The following is a 17072-nucleotide window of genomic DNA, read 5'->3' as shown; positions in this document are numbered from 1 at the left end:
TACGAATAGGAAAAGAAGAACTCAAACTATCCCTATTTGCTGATGATATGATTATATACTTAGAGGAACCAGGAAATTCCACCAAAAAACTTTTAGAACTCATAAGTGAATTCAGTAAAGTAGCAGGTTACAAGATCAATGCACATAAATCTAATGCATTTTTATACATAAGTGGTGAATCTTCAGAAAGAGAAATTAGGAAAACTACCCCATTCACAATAGCATCGAAAAAAATAAAATACTTGGGAATCAATCTCACAAAAGAGGTGAAAGACCTCTACAATGAGAACTACAGAACACTAAAGAAAGAAATTAAAGAACACCTTAGAAGATGGAAAGATCTCCCATGTTCTTGGATAGGAAGAATTAATATTGTCAAAATGGCCATACTACCAAAAGTGCTATACAGATTCAATGCAATTCCAATTAAAATCCCAATGATGTACCTTACAGAAATAGAGCAAGCAATTATGAAATTCATCTGGAAGAATAAAAAACCCAGAATAGCTAAAGCAATCCTTGGCAGAAAGTGAAGCAGGGGGTATCGCAATACCAGATCTTCAACTCTATTACAAAGCAATAGTAACAAAACGGCATGGTATTGGTACCAAAATAGAAAGGTGGATCAATGGTACAGAAAAGAAGACACGGACACAAACCCAAATAAATACAATTTTCTCATACTAGACAAAGGGGCCAAAAATATGCAATGGAGAAAAGACAGCCTCTTCAACAAATGGTGATGGGAAAATTGGAAATCCATGTGCAACAGAATGAAACTAAACCCATATCTCTCACCATGCGTGAAACTAAACTCAAAATGGATTAAGGACCTCGCAATCAGACTAGAGACCTTGCATCTTATAGAAGAAAAAGTAGGTCCAGAGCTTCAACATGTCGGCTTAGGACCAAACTTCCTCAACAGGACTCTCATAGCACAAGAAATAAAAACAAGAATCAATAACTGGGATAGATTCAAACTAAAAAGCTTTCTCTCAGCAAAGGAAACTATCAGCAATGCGAAGAAAGAGCCTACAGAGAGGGAGAAAATCTTTGCCAATCATACTTCAGATACAGCACTAATCTCCAGAATCTATAAAAAACTCAAAAAACTCTACACCAAGAATGCGAACAATCCAATCGACAAATGGGCTAAGGAAATGAATAGACACTTCACAGAAGATCTACAAGCAATCAACAAACATATGGAAAAATGTTCAACATCTCTAGTAATAAGAGAAATGCAAATCAAAACCACCCTAAGATTCCATCTCACCCCAATTAGAATGACGATTACCAAGAATACAAGCAACAATAGGTGTTGGCGAGGATGTGGGGAGAAAGGTACACTCATACATTGCTGGTGGGGCTGCAAATTAGTGCAGCCACTCTGGAAAGCAGTGTGGAGACTCCTTAGAAAACTTGGAATGGAACCACCATTTGACCCACTCCTTGGCCTATACCCAAAGGACTTAAAATCAGCATACTACAGAGATACAGCCACATCAATGTTCATAGCTGCTCAGTTCACAATAGCCAGATTATGGAACCAACCTAGATGTCCTTCAATTGATGAATGGATAAAGAAACTGTGGTATATATATACAATGGAATATTACTGAGCCATAAAGAATGATAAAATTATGGCATTTGCAGGCAAATGGATGAAATTGGAGAATATCATGCTAAGTGAGGTAAGCCAATCTCAAAAAACCAAAGGACGAATGGTATCGCTAATAAGTGAATAATGACACATAATGGGGGGTGGGAGGGGTTAGTGTTAGGGTTAGAGTTAGGGTTAGGGAGGGGGCAAGAATGGAGGAAGGAAGGACTGTATAGAGGGAAAAGAGGGATGGGAGGGGTAGGGAGAAGGGGAAAAATAACAGAATGAATCAAACAACATTACCCTATGTAAATTTATGATTACACAAATGGTATGCCTTTACGCCATGTACAAACAGAGAAATAACATGTATCCCATTTGTTTACAATAAAAAAAAGAGAAAAAAAAAGAGAACGTGGATATACAAACTAAAGGTATAAAGAACATTTATATATATAAAAAAAGAACATTTATATCATAATATTCACAAAATGATACACAGGATCAATGCAATGAAAAGTTGGTTCTTGTGAAAAGATTAAAGAAAAAAAAAAAGACAGACCCTTAGTCAAACTAACCAAAAGCAAGATTGAGAAGTCACAAATCAATACGATTAGAGATGAAAAGGAGATATCACCACAGACCCTTCTGAAATCCAGCAGATCATCAGAACTTATTTGGGACATTTATACTCCTATTTTATTAACTTGAAAATCTGGAAGACACTGATGAATTTCTAAATACATATGACCTGCACAGATTCAATCAGGAAGGTACAGAAAACCTAAACAGACCAATATTGAGTAATGAAACTGAAATAGCAATTAAAAGCCTTCCAAAAAGGAAAAGTCCAATATCTGATGGATTCTCAGCTGAGTTCTACCAGACCTTTACAAAAAAACTAATGCCAGTCTTTCTCAAATTACTCCATGAAACTGAAAGAGAGGGAACACTCCCAAATACATTTTATGAAACCAGCATAAACCTGATTCCAAAACCTGACAAAGACATATCAAGGAATCTACAGACCAATATTCCTGATGAACACAAATGCAAATATCCTTAATAAAGTATTAGCAAATGCATTAAAGAAACATAAAAAAAAATAATACGTCAGGATCAAGTGGTTGCATTCCAGGGATACAAGGTTGGTTCAACATAATCATGTAATTTTCCACCAAACAAATTAAGGACAAAAATCACATGATCATCTGAAAAGATACAGAAAATGTCTTTAATAAAATCCAACCCTCATTCATGTAAAATACACTAGAGAAGCTAGGGAGGGATCAAATGAACTTACCTCAATATTGTAAAGGCCGTTTATGACAAACCCAAATCCAACATCATACTAAATGGGGAAAAACTAAAAGCATTTTCTCAAAAATCAGGAACCAAAAAAAAAAAAAAAAAAAAAAAATCAGGAACAAGATAAGACTATCCACTCTCACCACTCCTATTCAATATAGTCCTCGAAACATCACCCAGAGCAATGAGGCAAGAAAAGGAAATCAAAGGCATGCAAATAGGAAAAGAAGTTAAACTATCTCTGTTAGCCAATGATATGATTCTGTATCTAGAAAACCCAAAAACACTACACCAGAAGACTTTTAGAGCTTTTAAATGAATTTGGCAAAGTAGCAGGATGCAAGATCAACACCCATAAATCAATAGCTTACCTATACTCCAACAGTGATTCACCTATACTCCAACAGTGATTCGCCTGAGGAAGAAATTAGGAAAACCATCCCCTTCACATAACCTCAAAAAATACATAAATAAATACTTGGGAATTAATCTAACCAAGGAGGTAAAAGAGCTCCACAATGAAAATTATAGAACAGTGAAGAAGGTAAAGAAATTGAAGAAGATCTTAGAAGATGGAAATACATCCCCATGTTCTCAGAAAGGCAGCATCAACATTGTCAAAATGGCCATGCTACCAAAAGCAATATATAGATTCAATACAATTTCCATCAAAATATCAATGACAACATTTGAGTAAATAAAATATTGAAATGCAAAATATATGACAAATATATATATACACATATATGTATATAAATTAATAACATTCTTCAAAGAATTAAGAAAAACAATCCTTGAATTCATTTGGAAGACTAAGTGACCTAGGATAGTCAAAACAATACTAAGCAAAAAAGTGAATCAGGAGGCATCAAAACACCTCATCTGATATTATACTACAGAGCTGTAGTAACAAAAACAGCATACTATTGGTACAAAATAGACATGAAGACTAATGGAACAGAAAACACAGAGACAAATCCACATACCTATAGCTGTCTGATATGTGACAAAAATGGTGCTAGGAAAACTGGATAGCTATGTGCAGAAAAATGAAACTAGACCCCTGTATCTCACCCTACACAAAAACTCAAATCAAAATGGATCAATGACTTAGGAATTAGATCAGAAACCTTACAACTGCTAGAAGAAAACAGAGTCAACATTCCATCATGTAAATGCTGGCACCAATTTCCTTAAGACTCTTAAACTGCAAGAAATAAAACCAAAAATCAATAAGTGGGATACCATCAAACTACAAAGCTTCTGTACAACAGAGAAAACGATCAAGAGCGTGAAGAGAAAGCCTACAGAATGGGAATCTTGGCCAGCTACCCTTCCAATAAGGAATAATATTCAGGATATATAAAGAACTCAAAGCTTAAAAAAATACCAAAAAAAAAAAAAAAAAAAAAACAAAAAAAAACGCCCAAATAGTCAAATCAATAAATGGGCAAAAGAACTAAACAGAAACTTCTGAAAAGAAGAAACAAATGGTCAACAAATGTATAAAAAAATACTCAACATCTCTAGCAATCAGGGAAATGCAAATCAAAACTAATACTTCACCTCACTCCAATGATCAAGCATATAAACAGTAAGTGCTGGTGAGGTTGTATATTGCTGGTAGGACTGCAGACTAAGAACAACCAATTTGGAAAGAAATATGGAGGTTCCTCAGAAAACTAGGGATGGAACCACACCATACGACCCAGCTATCCCACTCCTTGGTATTTCCCCACAAGATCTAACATTGGCATACCAAAGTGATACATCCATCTCAATATTGATAGCAACACAATTCACAGTATCTAAATTATGGAATCAACCCAGATGCCCATCAGAGATAAATGGATCAAGAAACTGTGGTGTATCTGTACAATGGAGTTCTACTCAGCCATAACAAAGAATGAAATTATAGCATTTGCTGATAAATAGATGGAAATAAGGAATATCATACCAAGTGAAACAAGCCAAACTCAGAAACTAAAAGGTCAAATATTTTCTCTCACATGCAGAAGCTACAGTATAATAAAGAAAAGGAGAGGGAAGGATAGGATAACATAAAGAACCAATCAAATATAAATTAACAGATGAGTAAAAGGAAGTCTAGTAGAGTAGATGAAGAATAGGAAAGGGGAGGGAGGACGAGTGGGAAAAGAGGGGACTCATGCTGAAATTGCTACCCCAACAGGGTACATGCTGGGAACTGAAGGTTTGCTAAATATTTGAAAAATTCACCATGGTAAGTCACCAGACTAATAAAGAAAAAACCCTCACATAATCATATCAATAATTATAGAAAAAGGTTTTTAAAAACTGAACATCCATTCATGATTTAAAAAAAAAAAACAAAACACTCTCAGTAACTAAGAATAGAAAGAACTGTCCTCAATTTGTACTGATGGCTAATAGCCTGCTTACTGGTCTAACACTGAATGGTTCTAAGATCAGGAACAAGGCAAAGTTGTCTGCTCTTATCACTGTTATTCAAAATCATGATGGTGGTAAAATTATTAATTAAAAAAAAAAAACTTTGGGCTGAGGTTGTGGCTCAGTGGTAGAGCCCCTCCTAGCCCGTGTGAGCCACTGGGTTCGATCCTTTGCATCACATTAAAATAAACAAAGGTATTGTGTCCATCTATAACTACAAATATTTTTAAAAATTTGGAAAAAAAGGGGGGAAGAGTTTCAAAATACTAGAGTTTAGATTTGGCAATGATTTCTCTGATATAACCACAAAAAAAAAAACAGATTAATTGGGCTTCATCTAATTCAAAGCTGTTGTGCATCAAAGGACACTATCAACATAGTGAAAAAGTAACCCCTGGAACAAGAGAAAATATTTGCAAACCATATATCTGATAAGAAATTAATATCTATAATGCATTTTTAAAAACTTCTGTAACAAAAACAAACCTGACTAAAAAATGGACTACAGATGGAAAATGTTGATAATGGAACAGACTAAGAACTGGGGTGTGTGTGTGGGGTGAATACATGGGAGCTCTGTAAATTCTCAACTTTGCAGTGAACCTAAATATTACTCAAAAAATCTTAAAAATGGACAAAGAACTTCAATATTTCTTTACAAAAAAATGAATAAACAATAAACATGAAAAGTTCAACATCACTAGTCATTATGGAAATGCAAATGAAACACCACTTTACATACATCTATCAAAGAACAGAGAAAATAAGTGGTGAAAATATGAAGAAATTTGAATCCTTTTTTATGTAAAATGGTGCAGCTTCTGAGGAAAACATATACTGGTTCCTTAAAATTTAAATACAGAATTACCGTATCAGCAATTTCACTTCTGAATATATATCTGAAAGAAATGAAGCAGGAAACACAAGAGATATTTGTACACAGCAGCATTATTCACAATAATCAAAAAGTAGAAACCCAAAAGTCCATCGATGGATAAATGAATAAACAAAATGTGACATTTTGTTCAAAATATCATTCAGTCTTAAAAATGAAGGAAATTCTGACATGTTACAACACACAGCCTCAATGACATATTGGTAAGTGTCATAAGCCAACTGCACAGCACAAATACTGCTTTCGACTGCCTTTGTTTAGGTTGCTATTAACTACCTACCAAATATTGTCTTATAAATAACAGAAATTTATTTCTCACATTTCTGGGGAATGAAAGTGTGAAACCCGGGTACCGGTATGGTCCATTTCTGGTAACCCTCTTTTGGGCTGCAAACTGCTGACTTCTACCTATATTCTCATATGGCAGAAAGAGAGAAAGCTAGCTCTCTGGTCTCTTTTAAGGGCACTAATTCCATTCATGAGAGCTGAACTATTATAACCTTATAACTTTGCAAATGCCGCAATTCCAAATACCTTCACATTAGGGAATTAGATTTTAACACAAATTTTGTGGGGACACAAACACCTAGTCCATAACAATGAAAAATCTAGAACTGCAAATTCTGAGACAGAAAGTTGAATAGTAGCTGACAGGAGCCAGTGGGAATAGAAAATGTTATGAGTTCATTTCCTATTACTATAATGAAACACCTGAGGCCAAGTAACTTTATAAAAAGAGGTTTATTTAGCTCACAGTTCTGGAGGTTGGGCTCTGATGATGGTCTCAAGGAAAATGGCACCACAATGGTGGGAGTGCATGTGAGAGGGAATTGGGTCGGGGGAGAGTTAACATACAGTCAGACTGGAGGCCAGATTCAGGGGTCAGGCTCAGGTTTTAACAATCCCTTGTGTTTTCAAGAGCTAAATGAAGATCCCAGGAACTATATTAAATCCCTCCCAAGAGCACGCCTCCCATGATCTAACGCTAGAATTTATTCTAGCTCTACACAACCACATTAAGAACCAAGTCTCCAAAACATGAACCCCTGGGGATGAACTCTAACCACAGCAAATGAATAGAGAAAAAAGTTCTAGAGACAGAAGGGATAGTTACACAATGTTAGGAATTTTTTTTTTTTTTTTTTGGGTGCTGGGGCTCAAACACAGGACCTCACATATGCTGGGTAAGCGCTCTACCACTGAGCTAAATCCCCAGCCCTGGTTACACAGCAATATGAATGTGCTTAATGCTACTGAACTGTATGTTCAAAAAGGTTAAAATGATAAATCATTTTCTTATGCTTATTTTACCCCAGAGAGCCAGGATAATTAGAAAAAAATAAAAGCCATGTGGTTCAGAAAGAAAGAAAAAAAATTACTACCTATAGCTATCAAGATAATCTATGCAAAAAGAGGGGTGGGAGGGGTGGGGGGGAAGGAAAAAAAAAACAGAATGAATCAAACAACATTACCCTATGTAAATTTATGATTACACAAATGGTATGCCTTGACTGCATGTACAGAGAAACAACATGTATCCCATTTGTTTATAATAAAAAATAAATAAATAAATAAATGCTGACAATAGGGAAAAAAAAAAGATAATCTATGCAGAAAAATCACAAAGAATTACAAAAAAGGCCCTATATGTAACACGTGATTTTAACAAAGTCCTATGATACAAGGTTAAGATATGAAAATCAACTGTACTACAGTATAATAGCACTGAACAATTTGGAAAATGGAACTTTCAAAACTGTGCAATCAAAAAAAAATAATGAATCAAACAACATTACCCTATGTAAATGTATGATTACACAAATGGTATGCCTTGACTCCATGTACAAATAGAGAAACAACATGTATCCCATTTGTATACAATAATAGAAAAAAAGAAAAAAAAAACTGTGCAATCTACAAACTACTGTAGTATACAAATCTAGCAAAACACATAAAATCTGTATGGTGACAATAATAAGACACTAATGAAAAATATCAAAAGAATAAATGGAAATATACACATAGCATATGCATGGACTAAGTGACCCCACATTGTTAAGATGGCTACCCATTCTAAATTGTTCAATAAACAAAATTTCTATCAAAGTTTCAGCACGATATTTTGTAGAAATCAATAAGCTAATTCCAAAATTTATATGAAAATGATGGCTCAGTCTTAGGGCATGTTCTCATCTCATCTCATTCTAAATTCTCTCCCTAAAAAATGTCATCATAACCATGGCTTAAATTGCTACTTCTACCAAACACATTTTGAGCCAACTTCACTTTTTGAACAGAATCCTCAATCGAGAAGCAAGTCTGGGAAAAGGGAACAAACTAGAAAAATTACTTGAAAAGAAGACTGCTAAGAAATTACGGTAGTTTTTTTTTAAGAATAAAAAGCAGATTTCAGACAACAAATAAGATGGACGAATCATACCAAAGAGACTGAGGGAAGGTCTGCCCTGTTTCAGTGACAACCAGTTACAAGCAATAATCTAAAGCACCCAAATATACAAAATATCACTAGACCACTCTAGTGAGATATCTGGCTGAGAATCCTAGAAATGGTTGGCTTACTTGAGGCTCCCATTTGGAATATACATTGTCTTGTGTTCACAGCAACAGCCCCAAATAACTCCCAAGAGATTGCTCGAACTATTGAGAAGGTCTTGATTCATTTGCAAACAGTAGACCATAATGCAGAAGTGAGGGCACTGAGTAATTCATGGCTTTGTAGTTCATACACATCTCATTTTGAAATCATAAAATTAACAATAAAGAATATAGGTAAATGTCTTTTAATTTAGTTAACAAAAATTAGCCTGAATATGTTTTAATGAAAAAGTCTTGAATTTCTAAATTTTACAGCTAGTAGATTAGTAGATTTTAATATCTGGCTTAAAATCACCTTGATAATGGCAAATCCCACTTTCACCCATTAAATTCCCTCAAAATTATTCCACCTTTAAAATCAATAAACTGAAATATATCAGTTTCTGACCATAATTTCCTTTTCCCATGATCTTTGAGTACCTCTGATCAATAAACCAACAACACTAGAATCTTCCCTTACACCCATCCTAAGTCACTGGATCCTGTATATTTCATTCTAATACTTTGATCTCCATTATCTTACCAGGAATGTGTTAATTGCCTAATCTAATTGATACTTCTATGTCTTGTCCTTTCTACAACATTAATGACTTAATACTTCAGAAAGTTTGCAATAAATGAAAAGGTAGTGTGTTTAAAATTAAAAAGCAGGTATCAGAAAATACACAAGATGGTAGAATCACACCAAAAGACTGATACTCAAGTCTCTGCCACCAAAGTACTAATAAAGTGTGAGGTCATATGGGAGATACAGATATACCATAAATGCTTTTACTGGTAAAAGTTCATTTCATGATGAAAAAATTCAAATAGGAACCTTCAAAACATACCTAGCCACTGTTGCTGAGATATTTCACACCAGTATTTTCTCACTGAAAGAATGTCTTTGAGTAGTATGTTGCTACAATCAGCTCCATAAATAACACCATTAGATGAATCTTTCACTGTATCCATGATGTAATTCAAGAGTTCTTGACATTTTAGCCTAGGTGCTCCTATTTAAAAATAAAAACAAAGAAACATATAAAAATTTACCTTTCTTCAATAAACTGGCAGCAACATTACCTTCTTCCCTAGCATACTTTCTGTCTAGTAAGTCACTAGATTTAAAATAGCAAATTAAGAACACTTGAGCCAGAGGTAGTGGCACACACCTGTAATCCCAGTGGCTTAGAAAGCTGAAGCAGGAGCAACTGTAAGTTCGAAGCCAGCCTCAGCAACTTAGCAAGGCCCTAAGCAACTTAGCAAGACTCTGTCTCAAATAAAACATTAAAAGGGCTGGGAATGTGGTTCAGTGGTTAAATGCTCCTGGATTCAATCCCTGATACAAAAAATTAAAAAATAAAACTTGGAATGACAACTACTTAAATAACACATTAACCTCTCCTTTTCACAGAACAAGGATTACAAACTATGACCCAAGAGCAAAATGAGCCAGTTGATTGTTTATATTTACAAATAAAGTTTTATTGGAATATAGTCACATGCATGCACTTCCTAGTCTATGGCTGCTTTCAGGGCAAAAGCAGAGTTGAGTAACTAAGGCAGAGAACATTGGGTCTGTAAAGTCAAAAATATTTACTATCTGGTTCATCTACAAGATGAAGTTTGTCAAACCCTGCAGGAATATAAGGAATATACAGCAAAAGCAATCATTATACTTCTTCACAATTCACATTCACAGTTGTGGCATTAGACTTAAAATGATGCAAAATTCCTTAGCACTTTATAAAGAATGAATTTATTAGAATAACAAGATTACAAGGAGGCTATTTACACTGAAAAACTTTCTTCCAAGTTCTACAATGGCATACAAATGGTATAAAAATATGTAAGGTTGTAATTTTAGCAGCATATTATTTGAGATTCTGAAAATTCAGCATTAATATGTATTCTTAAAGGTATCAAAACTATATTTAAAAACTATATTCAGTAACTCACATTGATGTCATAGCTGAAATGTTATCATACTTCAAAAATGACTTATACACTAATATACCTGTAAAATCATTTATGCCTTAAGTATTTCATAATTTTAAGCACCTGACCAATGATGAACTGTATAACCATATGAACATATTTGGGGGTGGGGGGAGGCTGGGCATTGAACCCAAGGGTTCTTTATCCCTGAGTTACATTCCCTTTTTTATTTATAGACAGTCTTGCTAAGTTGCTTACAGCCTTGTTAAGCTGCTGAGGCTGGCCCTCAACCTTCTGCTTCAACCTCCCAGGTCACTGGGATTACAGGCATGTGCCATTGTACCAGGCCCCATATGATACTGTTTTTATCACCATATGCTTCTCTCTCTTACAAAAACGTTTAATCATCTATGATGTCTGTTGTATTATTAGATCCTTAGGGAAAGAAATTAATTAATCTTTCTACCTTCACAAATAGCTATGTAAATTAATATTAGGATGAAACCATATTTTTTCATTGTTGTTTATTCCAAAATATTTAATTATCTACCAAATTTGAGAAGTGTTTCAAAAATTATGCTGACATGGGCTGGGGTTGTGGCTCAGTGGCAGAGCACTTAACCAGGTATGTATGAGGCACTAGGTTCAATTCTCAGCACTGCATATAAATACATAAAATGAAGGCCTATTGTCTACTAAAAAAAGTTTTTTTTTAAATTATGCTGACAAAAAAAAAGAATTATGACTTTTTTTTTTCCCCAAAAAATTACCTTAGGTCAGGGAAGTAGCTTAGTGGTAGAGTAGTTGCTTATAATACAGAAAAAAAAAAAACCTATCTTAGAAAGTCACCTAAGTCGCTTACAGAAACTTCAAGGAAGCTCCTGGAACTAAACATTTTTCACAACTGTGTTTCCTGTTTTCTATCTCTGTTTTGTGCATATGCAAAAAAATGCTAACATAAAGGAATGAACAATATTTCCTTACTTGTTCTCTCCCAGCTGCCTTTCTCCTGTTTCTCTCTAAAGTCTATTTTTTTTCATAGCATTATGGATACCAATGCTAAGCAAGTTTAGCAAAATCTGGACATGTGTTTCAATTCCCATCAACATTTCAACTTTTTATTTTTTTTTAACAGGGGGGAGGCAGCAAACTGAAGAAGTGAGGTCAGGTAATAATAGCTCCCTGGTTTTGCCCCAAGTGGTTTAAATTATACAGTTCATCTCAAAGGAAAATAAGCTCTAAATAAAAACAGCATTTGTAAACTACATAAATGATCTTGCACTGATAAGTTCACTGTTTCTTATAAACCGACATAATAGTACATTTTCAAATGTGATTTCCATTATTAGTTTTGCAACTGAAGGCTTTATTCCACTGCAAGGCAAAATCAGAAGTTACAAACTGTTTTGGTGGGTTATAAAATAAGCATGATATCTTTTTGTTAGGCAGTACATATTAAGATGCCAGGACTGGGGAGATAGCTCAGTTGGTAGAGTGCTTGCCTTGCACTGGGTTCGATCCCCAGCACCGCAAAAAAAGAAAAAGAAAAAGATGCCAATATCACTAACAAAGAAGATAATATTTAACTGGATCCAAGGCTACCACACTGGATAAAAGCAAGAGCAGAAAATTTTAGTATAAATTTCCTTTTTCTCTGTTGGAATCTCTGGAAAGGGAATTTCAGAAAAAGTGGAAAAAATTTTAAACCATTATTCTTTAGATTCAGGTCTACCACTATCATTCTGAACCCTCGTTAACAATATACCTGTTCCTGCTAAATATTTACCAATATCTGGGTTTTCCTGATTCTTAAAGTTAGTATCGAGGTCATATTCTTAACTGCGAAGATTACACAGAGTCTAGGCCCAGAAGTTCCTAAACAAATGTTTCTTCTTCAGCACCATGTAAATGCCCATTTCCTTACAAAAGCTTACCTGTATTTTGTTTAAAATATGTCAACTGTACAAGTTCAAATGTACAAGTTCAAGATGGGAGATATACTGCTTATCATTAGCCAAAAGACCTGGGTTTTGTTGCTGTTGTATTTCTTAAGTGATAGTAAGCATGACATAGGTTTTGATTGCCAAAGAAGTTAAAGTCATCTTAGAAAGAACCAGTAAAAACATACAATAAAAGATATGAAAGTCCTGTTCTACACTGTACCCATCAGAATATACCCAAAAGATTGAGCACCACACTTTGGGAGATATAATTAAACTACAGACTATTCAGAAGAGAGCGAAATAAAAACTAGGTCATGTGAGCTAAAGAAAGTAGGTGTATTTACCTTAGAAAGAGGACTTGAGGGAAGTATTATGGCTATCTTCAAATACCTCAAAGGATCTTATGATGAAAAAAATGATTAGGGAAGTATTTTTGTATGTACTTAGAAGCACTAACAAAAAATAGGGTTTTAATATTCATAAAGCTGTTTATAGAAAAGAAAGCCGAAAAGGTATATTTAGTCATTTATACAGTACTTGTATATAGGTGCTTGGGATTTAGAGAGGGGATCCAAGAATGAGGAACTGAAATCATTTTTAATCCTTTCAATTCTGAGATTTTATCATTTTAAGCTTGTATAAATTCCACCAAATATTTGAACCTACAGCATTAATACTCATTATATGTACTAGGAATTATAACTAACACATTTATGTTACCATATTCAGATCAAACTTTTGCTATGGTAACCTATTAAATCATGTATTTAAAATAAATAATGTTGCTTACTTTTATTTGCACATTTGATGAAGTATCTGACCAAACTACTGATTTCTTGCATCTTTTTCTGTCTGGAAGTTTGTGTTGAAGCTGATACATTTGGTTTTGCTGTTCTTAGACATTCTGTTTCTTTCTGAATGTATTTCTGTAAAAATCTTCAAGAAAATGAAATAGAATTTCAGAAAAAAATTATGCTTAAATTTTTATAATTTCAAAATGTTAATATCATCACAAAGAAAATCTTTTAAAACTACATTGCTTTGTTCAATGTACCAGCTAACTGAAACAAATCCTTTTTTCAAGCCCTAACCTCTATAACACAAATACAGAGTCTGGCTTGCAAAGTTCTCAATCTATAGCCTTCCTGACTTTTTATTTTACTACTTACTTTCTCATTTTGTCATTACAAGTTTACAATGTTGGGCTGCGGTTGTACTTAGTGGTAGAGCACTTGTCTAGCATGTGTGAGGCACTAGGTCTGATTCTCTGCACCACATATAAATAAATAAAGGTTCACTGACAAGTAAAATAATATTTAAAAAAAAAAAAAGTTTACAATGTTATTGAGGGCTCTCAACCCTCTCCCTCCTTCCTAACCAGCTAGTCATATTTTTAGACTTTAAATAAAGTCCTAGCTTCATGACTAGCTAACAGTATCAGGTGCCAATTTGGCCTACCTAATCAGCTTACACAAAATAGTATTCACTTTTAAGTAATAACTGTATTTGTGGTATCAGAAAACAAGGAACATGCATTTTTCATGCCATGGTTATTCAAATCTATAACAGTCTAGTACCAAATAAGAGCTAAAAAACTGTTTATCCCTTCTAAATACTAAAAGACATCTAAATATTCCTACTTCTACTTGACTACAAATATTGTTACAAGTTATTTAAAACTTAGTATTCAACAAAAATTTTAAATACTTCATATTTCCTAAGCCTTACAAATTGTTACAAATGGAGTTTATGGCTGAAAATAGTGGGGAATGTAAAAACCCATCAACCCTGTTTGCTACTTCTACCCAACAATCATGTCTTTTCATTGCCTACGGTTTTGGTTTTTAACTGCATTCATCTCAAAGTATCCTAACATTGCTTTCACTTGTTTTATACTATATCTTAACCCAAGGTAGCTGCTTATAATCCCAGTAATAAAGATGTCAAAATAATAATTAGATATTTATTATAACATAAAAATTTTTTCTCTAATTTGCAATGAATTCTAACAAACTAATCCATTTGAAAAGAATTCTTTCTCAATCTTAAGTGAGACATGTATAATACATTTTGTGGAACATTCTACACAATAAACATCCTTTAAAAATGCTGCTTTGGATAATCATTACATGCTAACTTCATATGCAAAGCACAATGATACACAGGTAGCAAAGACTTGCAAAAACAACATCACAATAGAAATAAAATTGAAAAAGAAAAGCAAGGACATTTTAAAAATGTACAATAGAATACCTAAAAACAGCATCCCAGTTCAAATATTTTCCTTGTTTGGAATCTGAATGCCTATCTAAATGTTGAACTGTTTCAGGATCCCGAATTAGGCGTTTAAATTTCTCAACTTCTTTCTGAAAACAAAAAATGAACATGATAATGTGTTACCAATCACATTCAATTTCAAGGAACAATTAAATTTAAGCCATTTACTACCCTTCGTTCTGTAGCTCTATCATGTTCTAGTTGCCGGCAGCAAATAAGCAGATCATTAAGTGCTAAACTCATGGTTCAGGATTTCAAAAACACACGTTCTTATCTGTATGGGGGGGAAAAAAGTAATTTTAATAATAATTATGTAATTGTTTTATTTCATTAATATATTTTTCTGATGCTAGTGACTACAGCCAGGACTTTACAAATGCTAAACACAAGCTCTACCACTGAACTACACATCTCAGCCTTTACAAAACTATCTTAAACTGTTATTAACAGGCATATTGTGATCAAAGGCACAGTAGTTTTTCTTAATATGTGCATATTCCAATACTTAAAATATTTCTTAGGATATATCAAAGCAATGTTCCAACACTCAAATATGCTCTTTGTTTACAGTAGCAGGATAAAGCAAAATTTTCTTGGAAAAAAAAAAACAGTTCAGTATTATCTACATAAACAGAAGATGTTCATTCACTGATACACAGGAACACTATTTCCTTCACACCTACTGTGTTTGAAGTACTGTCAGGAATAGTTAAACCAAAAAAAAAAAAAAAAAGAACTAAACTAATACAAATCATACCCTTATGAAGATGTATCTGAGGAGAGGAAAATAAACAAGTAAAATGCTAAAATCAGGAGTAATTCTAAATTGTGATATGTGCCTTCAAAGCAACAAAAACACAAAAGAAAATAACAGTACAGAGGATCATGTTAGATAAATTGCCAGGGAACATATCTCAAAGGAAGTTACTATAAAGTCAAGATCTGAATGAACTGGTGCCAATTATATAAAGAACTAGAAGACTAATATTTCAAAGGAAAAAGAGTAGCATAACCAAAGAGTACCAAGAAGAGTGCGGTATGTTAGAGAAACTAAAAGCTCCACTCCCAATATCAACTGAAATATACAGATTTCTAAGTAACAGCCTCTGAATTGATATATCCAATGTTCTGTCTGAGATTTCAACCATGTTAATCTCTATGAAGCCTTCACAGACTACATCCCACTTTCTGAGAAATAACTCTGCCCTTGACATGACATTCTTGTCTAATGGTTCAGTGTAGGAACTCTACAGTAAGACTGTATTGGTTCCAATCCTGGTTCAGTCACATAAAAAACTCTACAACATAGATCAAGTTTGTTCATTAATCTCTCCAAACCTATTTTCTCAATAACAAAATAAAAGGCAATACTCATGTATACCTCAAAGGGGTGTCATAAAGATTGAAGTTTAACAGTGTCTTGAACACAGTCTATGTTCATGTTAGTAATTATATCCTCCTTTTTATGACAATTTATGTTTTTATGACAATTTAATGTCTCTTTAATGGTTCTTCCACTCACACCTCAAATTAAGTCTTTGTCTCCTTGTTCTCTTTCATTCCTGTCTTCAAGGTGTTGAAAACCCCAAATCTATCTTATTCAATGCCAGACCTTGCTCTTGGGCTTCAAAAACTTGCTACACTTTTGTGCCTTTACACGCATTTCCCCAAGTCTGGAAGGCTCCTATCACCCTCCAGAACAATTTACACAGGTCCAGGTCAAACTGTCTTTTCCCAGGTTGAATTCCCATAGAACCTGTCACTACCAGCATAGCACTCTTTTGTAACATTATCACCTTGAGTATTAGTAGTCTTTCTACTTAAATATCTCTAAGAAAAAAAGAAAATTAACAGCTAAGTCCCACTACAGTTCAGATTGTCAATTATCTTCATTTCCTTCAGCAGAAAGGAACACGGCTTAAAATCATTATTCGAACTCTGGTACTGTGGTTCCAGATTCCAGAGCTCATGACTTGGAACTTGATCACGAGGCCGTAGTTTAAATCTCAATAAACATTCGTTGTCTGAAAGAATTACAAGTGAAAAATGACTTTGTCATTTTTTGAACCCTAAGGGGACA

The 17072-nt window shown here is 34.0% G+C and overlaps 1 protein-coding gene across 1 annotated transcript in view; it reads right to left on the bottom strand.

The window, feature by feature from the left end:
• Positions 1 to 17072, bottom strand: part of Atm (ATM serine/threonine kinase) — a 152519-nt gene that overhangs the window by 134853 nt on the left and 594 nt on the right. Inside the window, 4 exon segments of the mRNA XM_047515806.1 lie at positions 9683 to 9847; positions 13506 to 13651; positions 14969 to 15081; positions 15164 to 15266. Coding sequence (XP_047371762.1) covers positions 9683 to 9847; positions 13506 to 13651; positions 14969 to 15081; positions 15164 to 15235 — 496 coding nt within the window. The 5' untranslated portion in view covers positions 15236 to 15266.

The sequence above is a fragment of the Sciurus carolinensis genome, chromosome 11 (assembly GCF_902686445.1).
Source record: "Sciurus carolinensis chromosome 11, mSciCar1.2, whole genome shotgun sequence".
Taxonomy (NCBI): domain Eukaryota; kingdom Metazoa; phylum Chordata; class Mammalia; order Rodentia; family Sciuridae; genus Sciurus; species Sciurus carolinensis.
Note: the sequence above shows the minus strand (reverse complement) of the source record. Positions and strands in the feature narration are given on the sequence as shown.